Source organism: Indicator indicator, chromosome 5 (genome assembly GCF_027791375.1).
Source record: "Indicator indicator isolate 239-I01 chromosome 5, UM_Iind_1.1, whole genome shotgun sequence".
NCBI classification, from domain to species: Eukaryota; Metazoa; Chordata; class Aves; order Piciformes; family Indicatoridae; genus Indicator; species Indicator indicator.
Genome location: NC_072014.1, coordinates 35,108,510 through 35,128,800, shown reverse-complemented (window position 1 = coordinate 35,128,800; position 20,291 = coordinate 35,108,510). Strand labels below are relative to the sequence as shown.

The following is a 20,291-nucleotide window of genomic DNA, read 5'->3' as shown; positions in this document are numbered from 1 at the left end:
TGCTGCTATGTGCTGCAAAGTTGTTTGTCAGGGCCTTGGTTTATTTTTGCAGAGAAGTATTGATTACAGAATGAGAAACATTTGGTTTAGGAGTAATCGATGAGGAGCAAACAAAGGACACTCTGAAGCCCGACTCATTTTAATTTGAACGACAATACAGTACCTGCTGCAATGTATGGTAAAATAAAAACTATCTGCTCTCTGTACTTGTAATCACATTTCTTTCCTGTCATCTGTGAGTGAAGTTTGGCCAGGTAACACACTGTGCTGTGTGCTGCCTTTGGGAGCAGGTTGCACAAGGGGAGTTTGGAGGGAGGACTCCTGCCTCATGTGGGAGCCCCAGGCTTTGCAGGAGGGTGACAAGCAGGTACATCTGCCTCTAGAGGTGACCACACCAAAGAGATTTAGTCTGCCTTCTATGTGAGACAGGTGAGGGTGAACCACTTTGAGCTTCTTGACCTGTTGTGTTGGGGTTTTTGCAGAACCCAAATATGAGCTTTCACAGACTATCTGTAGCGTAGAGAACAGTTTTACTTTAGCCAATAGCTTTGGGCAGCTAGGGCTCAGGTACAGTCTGCAGCACTTGAGCAAACACCATTTGATCACAGTGCATTATGTTGATTGAACTAAATATTCATTGCATTGGAAAAAAATGAGTTACTTTGTTAAAGTAAGCAACTGGGGTCTCCCAGTTGCAAATTCCAGTTTCTATTTCAATTAATATTTTATCATTAATTATTGAAAAATGAAACAGTTTCACCATCCTTTTCTCATATCCCAGGCTGTTCTGTGGCTCCTGTCTTTCAAAAGTGGCATGAAAGGGAGATAAAAAAGTGATTTTGAGTACCTTGAATATGCATATGTATTCATAACAGTGTGACATGTTGACTTGTTAGAAAAACGATACCCATAGTAACTGCCTTTTGCTTAATTGTGTTGTTCTCTACATTTGTGGTGGTGGTGTCTACTTCGCTAGACAGTTAATTCTCTCTTGCTCATAGGATGTTATGCTACAGATGAGGCTATGATTCTATTAAATGACTACTTTTATACTGAGGTACCAGATGCATAGCATCAGAAGATGCATTAAAACTTACAGAAATACTCAGCTTGGGTTAGCAATGACTTAATGGTACTTAAAATTGTAAACAAAAAAATATTGTATTCTTTCCTTCCCCTCATTTAAATTCCTTGTGAAGTATCTGTTTGAAATCAATATTAATTGCACAGAAATTGTGACCCTCTTTAGCAAATGCTTTAAAATACTTGTTAAAAAATTAATGTGAAGATTATTAGCCTAATTTTGAGCAACATTAACCCCGTGTTAAATATTCTCATGTAGACTTTCTTTTGGACAAAATAGTGCTCCCATATTAGCACACATATTGGAACACAAGCCCTATGAGGAGAGGCTGAGGGAGCTGGGGTTGTTTAGCCTGGAGAAGAGGAGGCTCAGGGGTGACCTCATTGCCGTCTACAACTACCTGAAGGGAGGTTGTAGCCAGGTAGGGGTTGGTCTTTCTCCCAGGCAACCAGCAGCAGAACGAGGGGACACAGTCTCAAGTTGTGCCAGGGCAGGTATAGGCTGGGTATTAGGAGGAAATTCTTCACAGAGAGAGTGATTGGCCGTTGGAATGGGCTGCCCAGGGAGGTGGTGGAGTCACCATCCCTGGAGATGTTCAAGAGAAGACTGGATGAGGCATTTAGTGCCATGGTCTAGTTGATTGGTTAGGGTTGGGTGATTGGTTGGACTGGATGATCTTGGAGGTCTCTTCCAACCTGGTTGATTCTATGATAATTGGTAGCACAATAGTAAAACTCTTCTTGCAGTGTATTGGGGAAGCAAAGAACAAATTCAAGAATACAGAAGAACCTTATTTCTAGTTAAACAGTAGCCCTTTTCACTACTTGTTTGATAACCTTAAAGATGAGATTGCATTTGTGCCCTTTTTAGGGCATTCTTGGTATTTTAATTTATCAGTCCAGTTATACCTAGCTGTTCTTAAGAATTGCTCATCATAAGTCTCAAGCATAAGCTGAACAGAGTAAGGTGAAACCAGTTCCTATGTTGACATATTGGGCTCCTCCCGTGTGAGTAGCAGAACCCAGTGTAGTGTGCATGGCATATGTCTAGTGTATCCCTTTAATTTTTTGCTTGTAATTATCTGTAATTTTAAATCTTGATGCATGGCTGCATTTTTGTTTAACATATAGAAAGCATTATTGATCAAAGCAGTAGTATGTTTTTCACCTGAAAGATAAATTAAGAAGGTAAAAATTAAATACTCTGGTGTGGTGGGCTGACCTTGGCTGGCTGCCAGGTGTCACCCATCCACTCTCGCACTGCCCCTCCTTGACAGGACTTGGGGAAAAAAATAAGATTAAAAAGCTGTTGGGTCAAGATGAAGACATATAGGTTGCTTATCATTTACCCTCATAAGCAAAACCACCTCATCTTGGGGAAGGTTAACTTAATTTACTCCCCAACTCCAGATTCAGACAATGTAAAAAAATGACCAATTTTAAACAAAACTTTCCAAAGTGCACCCTGTGATGGGACAAGGGGTAATGGATATAAACTACAGCACAGGAGGTTCCACGTTAACATGAGGAGGAACTTCTTCACTGTGAGGGTCACAGAGCACTGGAACAGGACGCCCAGGTTGATTGTAGAGTCTCCTTCTCCAGAGATTTTCAAGCCCCATATGGATGCATTCCTGTGTGACCTGTGCTATATTCTATGGTCCTGCTCTGGCAGGGGGGCTGGACTTGATGATCTCTTTGGGTCCCTTCCAACCTCTAACATCCTGTGATCCTGTGAAGTGCAGTTTGGGGAGTTTGATTTCCTGGCTTCCCCTGCTGAGCAGTGCAGGGGGATGGAATTGCAGGCTGAGCTTAGTCTGTGACAATCCCTTTCTGCAGGACCTTTGTCCTCACAATTTTCCCTAGTGTGGGCTCTCCACAGGCTGCAGTCCTTCAGGAAATATCACCTGTGGTTTCTCCATCGGCTGAAGAAAAATACCTGCCCCGTTACTGGGAATGCCTCTTGCTCCTCCTCCCCTGCCCTGGGCTGTTTCTGCCACTCTTTTTACTTACTCCTCAACCACCTCTGTGGTGTTTTGCTCTTTCTGAAGAGCCACTTGTGCTTCTGACAGGCTCACTGTGCCCTGTGGCACCTGTGGCAGAACCGGCTGGAACTAGCTGTGTCTGGTATAGGGCAGCTGTGGCTGCTTCTCACAGAGGAGCCTCCACAGCCCTCCACTGCCAGCAGCCAGCCACAGACAGAGTACATCTGATCCACTGATGGTAAGAAAAAAATAAGATTATTAGGTCAGCACATTATGAAGAAGCAGGGGGAAATATTTTTAGGTGGAGGGGTGAGGAGGAATGAGCTCTCAGCTAAGCACTTTTAATGTGGAGGGCACGAGATCAGCTGCACTGAGGAACAGAGAGAAGCTGGTCCAGCCGAAGGGGTGGGATGACACTAGGAGGTTTTGGAATAAGAAATCTGCTTGAGTTAGTCAAATGCTTGGCCCTCTTGGAGAGAAACACCTGAACGCTTCTCTGAGAAGGTGTTGACATGGAGTCAGTCCCATCATTCAAACGAGACATCTGCTGATTTTATTTACGATGACAGGTAAAGGAGTTAAACTGAAGTCCCTGGCTTGGAAGGCTTGAATGTCATCCATGTCTAAGTTTAAAGGTGACAGCAAAATAGCCCAGAAAGGAAGAAGAGGTAAGAAGGCAGCCTTTCTGTACAAAACCATAAGGTGCTACACCCTGCATGCTGGCTGTCAAACTCTGGCCAAAAATGACAGGCCTGATGTGTAGCTCCTGGCCCTGCAGCACCATGCTCTGCCAATTGTTTTCCGTGGCTGCCATCTGCCACATCTGCTTCCATGTTTTGTCACTTCTGCATTTTCTGCTGGCTGTTGTGGCATCAGGGGTCATTTAAGAGACATTTGCAGTTTGGTAGAATGTGAAAGAACCAGATGCTGATGTTTGCAACACAACCCCAGGGGAATTAAAGGAGACATAAATTGTTGAGCACTTCTTAGGAAACTCTTGTTGCATGGCTGCGCTGTGTCAGTCCTTAGACCAAGAGGAAGGCTATTAACCAGTAAGTCTGAAAAGGAGTGTCTCTTGGTCTCTTCATGGAGTGCTGAAGAGCGATTTGGGTTCTTCTTTCAAATGCAGATGCTATTTTCAGTCTAGCCATAAATAGTTTCCATGCATTTTGTTTTGATCATCAGTATCTCAGATTGGATTCCTTCCTTAACTTTGAGAAGACAAGTTAATGTGTTGTACATGTCCCTGACTGGATGAGAAATGAAACATTTTGACACGAACATTGCTACAGCTACACAAAAAGGAACTCGGTGAAGTGCAGGCGCTGTCTCACAAGCATAATGAGCTGCTAGGGAAACATGATTGCTGAAATGTTCATGAAAAAATAATTGCAAACAGTATTTGTTCAACTGTTGAAAAATTCCAGTACTTGCACAAAAGTATTGGTGGAGTTTGCTAACACTGTCTTTCACTCTAATTTGTTCACATAAAATTTTGGCATATTTGGAAAGTTACCAGAAATTTGACAGGGTGGTGTGGTGAAAGTCATGCACTCTGGAGAGGCTTAACAAGGGAAGGAAGAGTGAAGAAAGAGAAGCCAGGATGAAGTAAGGGTTATGCTTTGAGGAAGAGGAGGTTGTAGCTGTGCTGCAGAAGGCAAGGAGAGGAAGCAGGGAAGAATATTTTGAGTAGATCTCATGGAGAGAAGAAGTTGCAATTAAAGAGGAATTGGCAAGTAGGAACACATATAACCTCTTGGAAGATGGCAGTGATTTTCGTGGTGTTAAAACATACTGATGCGTTTCACATGATACTTTCTTTTTGTATGTTACCTTTTCTTCATATATTATGCTAAGTCTATCCTTTTCCAGTAAGCTTATATTTAGTATAAAATAAACCCTTTATGGCTAGTTCCCTTCCTTTCACACACCTTTATTTTTGACAGGAGTAAGTGGGGATAGCACAGAGCGTCTAATAAAGGTGGTTATAATGGTGCACAATTTCTGGAGAATTCAGGGATATGTTACCTGCTTTCAGGAGACAAAATAAAAAAAAAACAATATCTTTAATCCTGTTTTTTTTTCTGTATGTTAGGCTCACTTCTCTCTTCTGACACTTTGTTATGGCTTTTCTGGGTTTGAATAAAAAATAGCTCTCTTTTCTTGTGGATAAGATCAGTATTGCTGGGAGCTACTCTTCTGTGTGTAGTATACATGAGTGTTTTGTGTCCTGGAGACTGAAAACTTTCCAAATGTGGGTGGTCTCTTATGCCTTTTTATCTTCCCCTCTACAGTATATAATGTCTGATCTGGCTGAAAGTAGATCTGCTTTCTGACTTCAGGAAAATGGCAGAAGTGCCTCAAGGTTACCAATAAATTCTCGTGAAGAAGCATAAAAATGAGGCTGATGGTGTTATTGCTGTGCAACTATCTTGTGGGCAGTCTTCTGATTCAGACAGGAAGTTTGTGCTAGCTGGGAATTTCAGGACACAGGTTAATGCTTTAGTTTCTGATCCTGTAGCCTTGTGACGTGTTTTTTTTTTTTTACCCCTTACCCTGGAAGGAGCATAAGATTTGTACAGCAACAGTATGTGCTCATGTAACTGATACTATGTCATAATGCTCGTCCATGAGGTGGGGGATTGGAACTCCACATTTTACTCATTCCATAAGTTGCTAATTTTTAGACACTTTTAACATTACTTGTCTTGTAATGTGAATTTGTTGTTGGTTTATGGGTCCTTTTATTAAAGTAATTCCTGGGTCCTTTTTTCTTCTTGGAAAAGAAAAAACCAAAACATGTTGATGTACTGATCTTTTTATGTAGGACAGAAATACAGACTTTCTCACATGACCATAAGGAATAAATGGTAGTAAATGTTCTCTGACCTATCAGCAAGAGGTAAATGAAACCTAGAAACATCTTATACAACTCTTTGACCTGTACAGGCAAGTTTGGATTTGTCAATCTTCACTGTATATTCAAGGCTCTACTACAAAATGTGGTTTTGTGATTAGCAGCAGCACGACTGTCTACGTAGACACAGCTTATTCTGCAGGACAGGCAGTGGAGATGCATGCAATCTGCAAAGCATCAGGACAGCAAGGTTGGAGGACAGGACAGTCATCTGCTTTCTGAAGTGTCATGTTTTGTCTGTCCCCCCTCTGTGGAGATCTGGATTTGTACTTAATGTAGAAAGAAGGTTTATATGAGGACCAGAGCATAGCAGACATACAGAGGTAGTTGCTCTGTCAGAGTAAGACTATTGTGGCAGTAGTGATGCTGAATGAGCACTGAAGGCATGGCTGAGTATCTGGTCTTCAGTTTGTTACAGCAGTTAAGCTGTTCCTGCATCAGGTAGGTCAGGCATAGCCTGGTGTTTTGAGGCAAGCTGGGCACTCAGGTGTTCATAGAAGTACCTGAATTTCCTCCAGCATGGCTTATCAGTTATTGTAGGAGCAGCTACATATTTGTTTTTAAGCCCATTTTCTGAAAGCTTGTTTTAAGCCCCATGTGATAGCTGTATGTTTCTTTTATGCTATTTGCCTTGCTACTCTCTGACTCTCTGGAAGCTCTAGATGTCTCCTTAGCAGCAGTGAAATGCTTCGAGAAGATGCTGACAGCATTTAGCAAGGGACCTTGAAACAGTATAATTTTGAAGCTGGTGTTGACAGGATATAAGCTGAAAAAATACTAACTGCTTTGGATATTCTTCCCGTATCATTAGCTTGAGTTATCTTTCACGAGCTGCACTCTATGTGGCTGCTATGTATCTTCTGTCTGGTGTTCAGCACTCTCTGCTCTTCTGAATTAGGTGAAACCCAGGGATTGTTCAGGACCTGGCAGAACATTGTTATGTAACAGTAAGGGTAGTGATTAGATAATTAAGATGGGAAAATGTATTTATTTTTTCAGTAACTTGTTTCTTTTTTTTTTCCATTTTCCAGATACTACAGAAGCTCTTTGTTCCCAGAGTAATTTCCCCTATTTTTTTCACAAGCATATAGATATTTCATTTAATCCTTTGCAGCCTCCCTTTGTGGCATCTGCTTATTTATCACTGTCTTTAAGATCCCTTTTCCACTTGGCAATGTTCATATTTTTGGTCCCTTGGTTAGTGCTATTGTAAATTATTATGCAGTAAGATTTGTAGCTGTGAGTCTTGTACAAATAATCTGTCTCCCCCATTTAATGGTTTAGCACTAAGATACCTTTGTTATTTTCTAATGAAGCAGTATGTATACTTTCTAGATAAATTTTTGCACTTAAGTCATGAAAATTTAGGTCAACAGTGGGACTATGTCAGACTGTTTGACAGGCTACAAATCGCAGTGCACCATGGGCACAAGAGATATTTCAAAGCTTGTAGGTGGTGAACCCACTGTAGCTGTACAATGACTTAATCTTTTCTTAGACAACTGGCACTGGAACTCCTTTGCTGACAGAGTATAATGTAGTACCATGTAAATTGCTTGGAGGTGATCACACCTCTGGAGGTGAAGAAAAAGAGCTTCGAAGGAATGGATGGGTGTTTGTTTTTAAATATACTTACTTCAGTATGTCTGAGCCAAGTTAAGTGTAGATCAGTGTGATGGAGATAATCTGAAAGGCTTTCCTTCTCTGGTTAGTTATTCTATGTAACACTGCAATGCAAAAAAATGGGTGGACTTGATGGTTAGCGTAATTATTTTCATTGATGATTTTTCCCAAATTAAATCTTAAATTTTTGCTAAAAGTATGTTTTATGTGCACAATTAATGAAATAAATTTTTATGGTCTTTCAGCGTGAAAAGCTGATACATGAGTTGGAGGAAGAAAGACATTTAAGACTTGAGAGTGAAAAAAGATTACGAGAGGTGACACTGGAGTCAGAGCGTAGCAGAGCTCAGATGCGTGGGCTGCAAGAACAATTTTCCAGGTAGGTGCTTACATAAACTGTGTTCAAAATATGGGAAGTGCATATTTTGGTGCAAAAAGGTTGATGAAGCCTGTGGATGGAATCTCAGACAACAACTGCTCTCCCTCTGAAATTCTCTAAATGTAATGGGCTTTTGGCTAAACGATTATTAGTTATAAAAGGCTCATACTTTCTGTGCAATGGTGAAAATTTTAATTTCTAGAGTTTTGCATTTGTTAGAATTCCCAATAATTTCCTAAGTATCATTCTTCACTTCTCAAAAAGTGCTTGTCCTTAATAAGTCAATATTTGGTTTGTTTCTTTCTGGTAACCAACACAAATGAGTTTGACCAGTTTGAATAATAGAAATGAAAAAGTGATACATTTTACCAGCTGGCAAATTATCCTGCTTGGACATGCCTCAAATCTCCTCTTGCACTGACTGGACCAGTGCTTCATTTAAAAGGGAACCATCCTAGTACTAGAATTTAAGACAAACCATTCCTATGACAACAGTAAGAATTTGAGTTATTTATTATTTTTATGACGCATTATGAGATCTTGTACATCAAATGGTATTTTTTATTGTTTTTGTCACATGAACAGAAACAAAACAATCAAAGCAAAATCAAAAGAGACAATGGAATTTTATGTTGTGTATTTTCCATCAAGACTGCACAGTAACTCATTCCCTCAGGCCCCTGAATTGTTGAAAAGTTCCAAGTTCAGTTTAATATTGTGAAAACAATCTGTGTTTTTTTTTTTCTTCTGCGACTATTTTTTATTTTTCTGCGAGTTTTCTGTGTTGGACATTTTTGGTTCCCCCCCACCCCGCTCTGCCATGCTGCTCCTCTGATCTGAAACTGGGTTTCTAAGCAACAGTGCAAAAGCCAATAAAAGCCATTAAAGACAATAATACATTTTTTCTGATCTGTTATTTTGGTTTTTGAAAATTTCCATTAGTGCTCCTTAGATTTTAAAAACTGTATTCAGGTAAGTCTGAAATTCTTTTGCTAAAAATGCTAAGGATATTTCTTCTTTAGTTTTGTGTTGTTGTTCTATGACATTTGGTTTAGTTCTTTACTTATTTTGGTGAGACTCCATGAGTAATATACACTAACTGAATCTACTGTATGAATATTCTTGGTTATAATATTTTGCTTATTATATGCTAACCTTTGTTCATGGCAGAATTTCCTGACATCCTGATTTTAGTACAGTATTTTTGTTGTGATAAGTAGAAGCCTTTGCAATAAACTTTGCAGATGATGAAGCTATGATTAAGAAGAGGTGAGGGGAAGCCAGTCTCCAGAGTAATGAGCCAAATAACTTGGTGAAATTTTAACTGTTGCATAGTCAGATCTTTTCAGGATAACTCTTCATTATTCCTGTGAAACTGCAGTAGTCTGATTCACTTCTCCAGTGCTTCCAAAAAAGAATAGCTGTATTATTAGATAGGATCCCTGAAGTCTACTATTTTCAAATTAACCCATTAGTTTTCTTCGATTTCTATTTGCAGTCTAGCTTGCTCTGTTCTATCAAGAAGCAGGGAGATGCTAGTCCTTTGGATTAAAGTTGTTTATCTCTTTATTTTGATCCCTCTGATTTAGATAAAGGTGCTGCCATCCAAATCTGTAGTCTCTTCTTCTTGGGGCTATCTGCATGACAGTTACACTGTTTCAGGGCAAACTTAACTATCACTTTTCATCAATGGCACCTTGGTTGGCCTGCATTGCCAATGATGAAAACTGCTGTTGGCTTCATTGGGTTATGACTTTCTTTTAGTGTAGACCAGATACTAGGAAGAGAATGCATTTCTTAAATACTTCATTTGCTTTTAAAACATTATGATGAATCTTAGAAGATATTTTTTCTTGTGTTTAGCAGAATATCAAGGTATTTGCTTATACAAACAAACTTTCTCTCTAAGCAAGTATATTTTTTTTCTCTCTGTATTTGAGTAATTAATGAAACTGGCAACTGGATAATCTTGTGCTGTGTAGAGATTGAAGGATTTGAGACTTTTTTCTCAACTGCCAACAATTCAATGGGATGAGACAGGTGGTGATGGGAAGAGATGTTAAGATCAAGTGTATAGGGAGAAAATGGCTAGAGAGCAATACTTTGTGCCCAAAAGTTCTGGCTCTAAGATGCAGACCATAAAGTAAGACCATGTATAATAGTATAAAACTTTTAAATATGTGTAGTTCTTGAGCTAAGTGGATTTATGTAGGCATTCCTACATATACATGTGGAGCAGTAGGTTAAACTGTGATTTGGAGGGTGTTTCTTTCCATCTCACAATAGTTTCTCTGCATCTTTGAAATAATGAAACAGAATAGTTTTTGGAAAGTTGTAAGCTGACCTTTGTAATCAGGGGAGGAAAGCTGCCTATTCCTATCAGAAACTGTGTGAAAACTTTAATCTCTCATATAAGCACATAGTTTGAGATTGAGGAGTTCTAAAGGCAAGGGTTTTCTTTTATTGATTGACATTTCTGTTCTTACCTAGTAAGCAATATTCCAGGCTAGGAGCTCAAAATAAATCGAAGTTCTTTATCTTAGCATCTGTATAAATCTACCAGAGCCTTAAACTGACATAGTGTTTAGTTTGATAAATACGTGACAGTTGCTGTAAAAGGAGAAAGAGCTTTTAAAATCACATTTTCTTTTCAAAATTGTATAGTGGTGTATCTCTGGTGCTTTTAAAATCACATTTTCTTTCCAAAATGGTATCGTGGTCTATATCTCTGTAGTTTGAATTTTTATTGGAGGTGAAGATATTTAAGGTGTGGGAAGATCCTGCAGGAAAACCAGTTAATGCTAAAGCTAGAATTTTACACTGAAGTTGGATGCAGTTATTTTTGCATTGCCTTAGTGTAATCTCACCTTAAGGTGAAATCCTTGATGTTTTCTTTCTCAGAACCACTGAGACCTGTTGCTTTGGTGCAGCTGTTCTATTAAATTCTGTGAGGCCTTTTTTGGCATGACAGTGCCTGGATGAATATCGCTCAAATGTGTGAAGACTAACCCTATAAATACTTACTGGCCCGGTTTCTTTCAAGGCAGTGGCATGCAATTTCACTTCCCCATTTTAATTGTTGGCAGCTGCCATGATGGTTCACCATATAGAGTAGTAGTATGCCTGCTGCTTCTTTATCCAGCTCTGGAGGAAATTAAGTTTATTATTTTATTGCTTGTTTTGTTTGTTCACTTATGTTTGTAGTTTTTTTGTTTTTTTGACTTGCTTAATGTACACCGTTGCATCAGCATGCTAATGTTGCATCATCACATTATAATTTCCAATGTTGTAACATCTGCTTGATTTAGAGGTCACCACCTGCTTGCACTTCTGTGGCCTTACTACCATGACTGGTAATCTATATAAAAAAGAGACCGTGTCTGGGAAGTATAAAGCAGTAGGACCCTTCAGTAGCCCCTGCTGTTGGTCACTTTGTCTAATGTCCATTGAATGCCAATTTAAACCATTAAGAACATTTTAATTCTAGTTTCTAGGGAGATTAAAATGCTTTCCTGGCAGCCATTGATAGTATTACTTTGATTCTATCATAGCAGGGATGAGTAAAATACTATGTGGGAATTCACTCCTTGTCTCAGAGGAAGATTGCAGAAGGAGCTGTCTACAGTTTTCCTCCTTTGTGTAGCTCTGCAGTAATCTCTTAAGTTCCTTCTTGAATAGCCTGTGTGTAGGGTTTTGGGGGCAGGCAGATTGTCACAAAGATAGAGTTTATGTCAAAGTCTGACCTTGTCATCCTACTGTACGTTTTTATATACCACCAGATTTTATTAGATGTGACTGTGTGAAATGTTACAATGAAAACTAGTGAACAAGTATAAAACACAACTTGCTGAGTTGAAAATGTCTGGTGCTTATCTTACTTGCACACTTCCTGCTTTGCTACTGACAAGACATCCATCTTCAAGCATGTTATAGTAGGTTGACCTTAGCTGGCTGCCTGTCATGTCCCCACTCAGCTGCTCACTCACTCATTTTCCTCAAGAGGACTGTGAAGGAAAATAATAAAAAAAACCTTATGGGTTGAGATAAGGACAGAGAGATCACTCACCAATTACCATCAAGTTGAAAGCAGACTTGACTTAATTTAATTTATTGCCAATTAAAAATAGTGTAGAACAATGAGAAACCAAGACAAACGTCATAATACCTTCTCCCAAAGATGGGGCCTTTTCCCCCTCTACCTTCTTCACATGTTCAACTTCATTTCTTTATTCCCAACTCTTCCACCTCCTCCCCTGAGCACCATGGTGGGTGGTGGGAGGGTGGGAGGACCTGTTGCAATCAGTTCAAATGCTTCATTTCTGCTGCTCCATCCTTGTTCCTCACACTTTTCCCCTGCATACACTAGAGGGCTGCTTAGCTCTTGGCTGGACTTGCTGAGCCTCAGGACATGGTGTGAATACTGTTTTACCAGGGTTGTGACCTAATGCTTAGGATATCGATCTTGTCTTTTGATTGGAATTGACAGAGTAAAAAAAGAATGAAGTTTCTTTTAGATTAACACTGATGGGGTGAGTATATTATTATTTTTATTTATGTGCATGTATGCCACTTAGGTACATATTTCATCTCTAATGTTGCTCAGAACTGTCAAGTGCTGTTTTAACTAAGATCAAGGAGCTTTTGTGTGAATGTTTTCATCTGTCAGAAAATAAAGGAATAGTTTTACTAAACCCATGAAATTAAGTCCAAAGAGGAGGTTGCTCCAAGTTGTGTATGGAGTTTGACCCCACTCAGTTCCTGGGTTACTTTGAACTAAATATGCTAGTTTCCTGTTGTTTGACCAACAAGAAGGAAAAAAAAGAATTTTATAATTTTTCACACCAGGCTTAATTTTTTCCGCTATTCTGTTCTGTCTATGAGTACCATGGTTATGAAAGTATATAAGCATGAGAAATATCTTCAAAGAAAGTGTTATCTCCTTTTCCCTTCAGAAACTGCAGATCTCATCCTCATGTTAGAAATCATCAGGTTGAAATAGGTATTTTCACACAGAAGTCGAGAAAGAGCAAAAGCAGTGAGGTCAGAGTAACTGCAGAGGACTGAAGAACCGGTGTAAACTTGAAACAGAGAAGCCATGCAAGGACCAGAAGTTAAAGCAGGCCATATCGCATGATGTGTATTGACTTGGGTAACACTTTTAGAGAGCAGTGGATTGCTTTGCTTGGGGCCTTATCAAAGAGGCACATGTATGTGTGTGCAGTTCCCCATCTTCTGTGGACTCTTCAGGTGCTGAAACTACATTAAGAGCCAGCTCTATTTCAGTACCCTAATGCACTAGTAAATCATGTGCTGGTACTTTGTGGCAACTCTTAGTTGCTGAAAGCTTCTTTCACAAAGTCCAGGGAAACTGGTAGTTTTTGTCTTCCACAGACAAAAATATGTCTGTGTGCTTAGAAAATTCTGGGTCTGGTTTGTATTTATTTATATGCTGACAGTATATAAATACTTGTATCTCTGGAAGGTTCATCTATTGCTTTTTACTGGTTTATCAGAGCATGAAATGATACTCTGCTTCCTCCATTCTAGCTAGCACTACAAATTAATAGGATATAATGGGGTTTTTCCTTTGCATAATGTATTAGATTAATACCAAAGTAGCATTGTGTTGCAGTGCAATCTTTTGGCATACCCTGTCTTCTAAAACATACAGGCCAGAGCCTAACATGAAAACAGCATATCAATATTTTCACCAAAATTTGACAGTAGATTACCAGCACCTATGTAAAGAGGCATATAATCCCCTCCATGCTTCATTTTTCATAATAGAAAGATGGTTTGAATAGTCTCTGCAGTCCCATACTACAGTCCTCACCAAGCAGAACCTATTTATATTAGGTAATGTCTGGTATGTATCCATCATCTGTCTTGTCAGATGGCTGTTTCATTCCCAAAGCAAGAGATCCCCACGGATGCTGAGGGAAGCTGATGGAAGCATGTACCAAATAATATGCTGTGCATGAGAGTAAGAACAAGGATTCCTATTTTTTATTGGGTTTACAGACCCTTTGTATATGTTGGAGGACAATGTAAGCCTCATTTTAGTGAAATTGCAAACTCCATTCCTAATGCTGTTCAAAAAAACTGAGCTTCATGTTTGTTGATGTTCATGTACTGTGATATCCTGTACTTGTTGAACTTCACAATTCTGTGCATTTCATTTTGCACAATAATATATTTTTGCAGTTGTTTCTAGCTACAGATAACTTTCCATTGTAAAACATATTTAGATTTATGAAAGGACAGTGCTGATATGGGAGGTAAATTTTATTACTGCTGAGTAGTGTTGTTGCCTAAGAGCTGTGTTTCCAAAGTGTTTCCAAGGTAGATAGGGCCCGTGGCTGTCAGGAGGTCTTCCTGCTACTTATTGCTAATCTGCTGTATAGCAGTACAACACACAAAGCTAAAGTACTGACTGTTCCTTTCCTGCCGAACTTGCCATGATTTGGTATCTTTGGAACTCGGGAAATCAAAACACACACAAATGTGTCACACGCTATTCTTGCAATTCCTTGATGCCATATAAGGTAAAGAGACAATTCAAAACCATTCCTTCACATATTTAATAAAAAGATTCCTTGCTAGACATGATAGATGCCTTAATTCCAAACACCAGCAGAAGGATCAGCAGATTTTTTTCCCTTAAGTCAAACCATTTGGTATTAATTAGCTGTGGTATAAAAGAACACATATAAAAATATTTTTTTCTAACATTATATTCTTAATTCTGAGCAGTTTTTCAGGAAAGAACTGATTACACTGTGTAAGATCATCATCACTTTTTCTTCATAACTTGCCGTAATAACGCCCTGTATATGAAAGACCAAACCCTTTGGTTTGGGTCACATTTTATTTGGAGGTATGAGATATGTACATATATAAATTTATATACATATGCACACAAAACTAAGGCATTTTTATAAAGATGATAAAAGGATGAGAAGTGGTTATAAACCAAATCATGTGGAAGATAGAATGATGGAAGGACATATAATAAATGAGATAGCAGAATGCTAAACAGCTGCTCTTAGTCTTCCTTAAAGGAAAATCATAGTGTATAGACACCAATAAAGATTGACAAAGGTGATTTGAGATCACGAGATAAAATGTGAAAGGTAATCAATTTAAGAATTAAGATAAGTAGATTCAGCCAGGATTTCCTCATCATACTCACAGGTACCAACTGTAGTTAAACACTGACAATTAAATGAGTAGGCAGATGAAGAATGAGTGAAGTCCCAAAGGAGCACTATTTGCTTATATCTAAATAACAAATTGCTCACAGAAGACTAAACTGATTTGTTGTTAATACAATTTAGATACCATTCCACAGTAGTCTTCCTGAGAAACTCTTCCAGGAAGAGGTTTTTTGTTACATTTCGTGTACTTAAGAACTGCTGTGGTTAACAATACTCTATAGCATCTCTCCTCAAGTGATGCTGAAATTAGAACATGGCTAGAATCAGATGCTACATCCTTAGTGACAGCTACAGATGATCTGCTTTGGGAGAACATTTTCATGATGGAAAAAAAAATTAGTATTCCCATGTAAGGTTAATCCCTTACGTGACCCATTACAAAGTCCTTCCAACCAAATGTATTAGAATAATTTTTACAATGTTCTGCAGAAAAGATGATAAATGACAATGTATTTAAAGGTGACATGCTTCAGTCTAGAGTGCAATTGTAAAACTGTAAATCACTTCTCATGTGTTCAGAGTTCATGTATGCTTTAAAAATATTCAAATTAGAGATAGCCTTTACTTGTAAGACTACTTAATTTTGTCAGTTCTATATACTCCTCTCCTTGTTGAAGGACTTTTCTAGTGACATACTTTGAAGAACCATATAATAATGGCTCCACATAGTTTGAATGTTCTTATGTTTCAGAAAAGAAGGCTTTTCTTATAACCAAGCGCTTTTAAAAATATTAGTAATACTTTCTGCTGTGTTTTCATACCAAAACAAATAAGAGGGAGTGTTCTTTTTAATTCTGGAGGAATAGAAATATTCAAAGTTTAGTTTATTCGTGTAAAAGCTAGATCCATCCTTCTGAACCTAAAACAATTCCATACTTCAGATTGTATGTGTAGCTTTGTCTTTAAAAAAAAACCTATCCTTATTTCATAATACCTGTATTAAAAAAGTATTGAAAAGGAAGGAAATACTTGTGAGAGAACGATGGTGTGGTGGTAAAAATCTTGAAACCTTACAGGAGAATATACTGCAGGGAGTCACCTTTGAAACAGCATTGTCATGTACAATTTTGAAGCCAGTAATTTAAAAAGATCTGTGTAAATGGACATGATGTCCCAGTAAAATGGTTAGAGAAGTTAAACTAGGTAAGGAGAACAGGCAATAAGAAAGCTGGCAAAGAATAGATGTTCTTAGGGTCTGTCATGGATTGTTGTGGGAAATGTAAAGACTCTTTCTAAAAGCACCAGTCTGGTTTGAGCTACAGCTTTGTCTACCAGAGTTGTTTTCTACACCAACACAGTGGCTCAGTCTCTCTTCAAAGTCTTCTCTTTGCTGGTTGTGCAATGGCACCTTTGATTAATTACCCCTTCTTGGGAAGAGAGAGGATATGAAATAGAAATGACAGGAAAGTTTTGCAACTTGGATTGGATATGCCTTTCACAACTGGTGGTCTTGTGTATCATCATCCATCCCAGGCATACAGGTGCTGCCCACACTTAGAGACAAATTTCTTCAAGGTGAGCACCTCTTGTGCAGAGTCAAAAACACACACAGGTTTAAAATCAGTATGCATAACCTAAGTTTAAGATCCTCTAATTCCATGATTAAATTTGTGTCACTACCTGGATAACATCAATTTATTCAATTTTAGTTTACTGATCCCATCACACATGTGGTTCCTTTTGTCTTATGATTGTAAACCTGTACTTAAAAGTCATATCTGATACACAATTTACAGGTTACAGCCTGTTTCTCTTTACTAATGGATCAGAGAGAAATGTGAGTTTATAATCCCAGTTTTTGTGGTTGTTTTTCTGGTAGATCATAGAATCATAGAATCAAGAAGGCTGGAAGAGACCTCAAAGATCATCGAGTCCAACCTGTCACCCTACACCTCATGACTATCTAAACCATGTCACCAAGTGCCACGTCCAATCCCCTCTTGAACACCTCCAGGGATGGTGACTCCACCACCTCCCTGGGCAGCACATTCCAATGGCAGCTCAGTCTTTCTGTGAAGAACTTTCTCCTCACCTCCAGCCTAAACCTCCCCTGGCGCAGCTTGAGACTGTGTCCTCTTGTTCTGCTGCTGGTTGCCTGGGAGAAGAGACCAACCCCCTCCTGGCTACAACCTCCCTTCAGGTAGTTGTAGACAGCAATGAGGTCTCCCCTGAGCCTCCTCTTCTCCAGGCTAAACAGTCCCAGCTCCCTCAGCCTCTCCTCATAGGGCTTGTGCTCAAGGCCTCTCCCCAGCCTCGTTGCCCTTCTCTGGACATGCTCCAGCAATTCAACATCTTTCCTAAACTGAGGGGCCCAGAACTGGACACAGGACTCAAGGTGTGGCCTAACCAGTGCTGTGTACAGGGGTACAATGACCTCCCTGCTCCTGCTGGCCACACTATTCCTGATGCAGGCCAGGATGCCATTGGCTCTCTTGGCCACCTGGGCACACTGCTGGCTCATGTTCAGGTGCCTGTCAACCAGTACCCCCAGGTCCCTCTCTGCCTGGCTGCTCTCCAGCCACTCTGACCCCAGCCTGTAGCTCTGCATGGGGTTGTTGTGGCCAAAGTGCAGCACCCGGCACTTGGATTTGTTGAATGCTATCCTGTTGGACTCTGCCCATCTGTCCAGCCTGTCAAGGTCCCTCTGCAGAGCCCTTCTACCTTCTAACAGATCAACACCTGCTCCCAGCTTGGTGTCATCTGCAAATTTACTGATGATGGACTCAATCCCCTCATCCAGATCATCAATAAAGATATTGAACAGGATGGGGCCCAGCACTGATCCCTGGGGCTGCCAGCTGGATGTGGCACCATTCACCACCACTCTCTGGGCTGGGCCCTCCAGCCAGTTCCTAACCCAGCACAGAGTGCTGCTGTCCAAGCCACAGGCTGACAGCTTGGCCAGGAGTTTGCTGTGGGGGACAGTGTCAAAGGCCTTGCTGAAGTCCAGGTAGACTACATCCACAGCCTTTCCCACGTCCACCAGGCTGGTCACCTGATCATAGAAGGAGATCAGGTTGGTGAGGCAGGACCTGCCCTTCCTAAATCCATGTTGGCTGGGCCTGATTCCTTGGCCATCCTTCAGGTGCGCAGTGATTGCCCCCAAGACAATCTGCTCCATGATTTTCCCTGGCACTGAGGTCAGGCTGACAGGCCTGTAGTTCCCAGGTTCTTCTGTCCGTCCCTTCTTGTGGATGGGTGTCACATTGGCCAGTTTCCAGTCTTCTGGGACCTCTCCAGTGAGCCAGGACTAGTGGAAAATGATGGAGAGAGGCTTGGCCAGCTCATCTGCCAGCTCTTTCAGCACCCTAGGATGAATCCCATCAGGTCCCATGGACTTGTGAATATCCAAGTGACTCAACAAGTCTCGAACTAATTCCACATGGATTTCAGGAGTACAACACTGCTCCTTGACCCCATTGACCAGTTTGGGAGGCCAGTTATCCTGAAGTCCTCCTGCCTTACTGTTGAAAATGGAGGCAAAGCAGGTATTTAGAATCTCAGCCTTCTCCTCCTCCTTAGTCACAATGTTACCTTCCACGTCCAATAAAGAGTGGAGGCTCCTCTTGCCCCTCTTTTTAGCATTAATATATTTATAAAAATGCTTTTTGTTGTCCTTCACGGAAGCGGCCAGTTTAATTTCTAACTGTGCTTTTGCCTCTCTAATTTTTCTTCTACATGATCTAACAACATCCTTAAACATATCACTAGTTGCCTCCCCCCCTTTCCAAAGGCGATAAACCCTCTTTTTTTCCCTTAAATCCTTCAGGAGCTGCTTGCTCATCCAGGCCGGTCGTCTTCCCCGCCGGCTCGTCTTACGGCATGTGGGAACTGCCAGTTCTGTGCCTTTAGGAGCTCCTGTTTGAAGTAGGTCCAACCATCCTGGACCCCTTTGTTCTTAAGGGCTGTTACCCAGGGAACTTTCTGAATAAGTTGCCTGAACAACCTGAAGTTTGCCCTCCGAAAGTCCAAAGTGAGGGTTCTGTTACTGCTCCTCCCTATTTCCCTGCATATTGAAAACTCCACTATCTCATGGTCGCTGCACCCTTGACAGCCTCCGACCATCACATCTCCCACCAGCCCTTCTCTATTTGAGAACAGCAGATCAAGCAGAGCCTTACCCCTGGTAGGTTCACCTAAGAGCTGCATCAGGAAGTTGTCATCCATGCACTCTAGGAACCTTCTGGACTGTCTCCTCTCTGCTGAATTAAGTTCCCAGCAGATGTCTGGTAGGTTAAAGTCCCCCACAAGGACAAGGTCTGATGATCTTGAGACAGCTTCCATCTGCTTATAGAATATCTCATCGGCCTCCTTGTCCTGATTGGATGATGCCTGAGGTGGCCTGTATTTTCCTGTACTATGAAACTTGTGCTATATATTGTAAATGCTTCATTAATGGGCAGTGTTGAATATTCGGATTGATGGTGGTAGGTACAGAGCAAGTTAAACCATGAGGGAATACTATGATTAAAAAGCTAACATAAAGCATAGATCTTGATAGTGATAATTCTCTTTTATGAGCATGATTGGAATCTTCAAAGGATCATTGGTTGACTGAGTCTTAAGTTCTGCCTTCGCAGTTTTACAACAAATTAAAACAGGGGGCCTACACTCCCATTTTAATTGCAATCGGATAAAATCTGATACAGAGAAGTGCTCAGCATTATTAAGATGCTGGTGTGCCTTCTGTCATTAAGGGCAGAAGGAAAGGAGTACCTTTGAAGAGTTCAGTGGATTCAAAGTACAGCTGTACAGATTTGTGGTACATGGGATAAGAACATGAAATCCTGAATGTTATCCCTCTGAGTATTAGAGGAATCCTTTGTCCTGTCTAGATTTCAAAGTAAGATTTTCTGGTTTTTATGTGTATGTGGCAGGGAAGAGAAAAGAGCTTACTCTGAAATACTCTGAAGGAAATAGTGGAGGCAAGAGTATAGGAAAAGAAGCACAAATATGTACCCAACTTGATACTGCTTGTTGTATCCAAAGGTGGGCTCTACCTATGGGGACTTTTGCTCTTATCAGCTGTTGTAGAATCCTTTAGTCACAGTTTGCATAGTTGGTGTGCAAATAAAGAGCTGGTCTTT

At 40.3% G+C, this 20,291-nt stretch overlaps 1 protein-coding gene across 1 annotated transcript in view; it reads left to right on the top strand.

Moving 5' to 3' along the window:
- The window catches only part of NCKAP5 (NCK associated protein 5), a 362,638-nt gene that overhangs the window by 165,339 nt on the left and 177,008 nt on the right, over positions 1-20,291 (top strand). Inside the window, exon 4 of the mRNA XM_054381294.1 lies at positions 7,854-7,987. Within this exon, the coding sequence (XP_054237269.1) occupies positions 7,854-7,987 (134 nt within the window). The remainder of the gene's footprint in view (positions 1-7,853; positions 7,988-20,291) is intronic.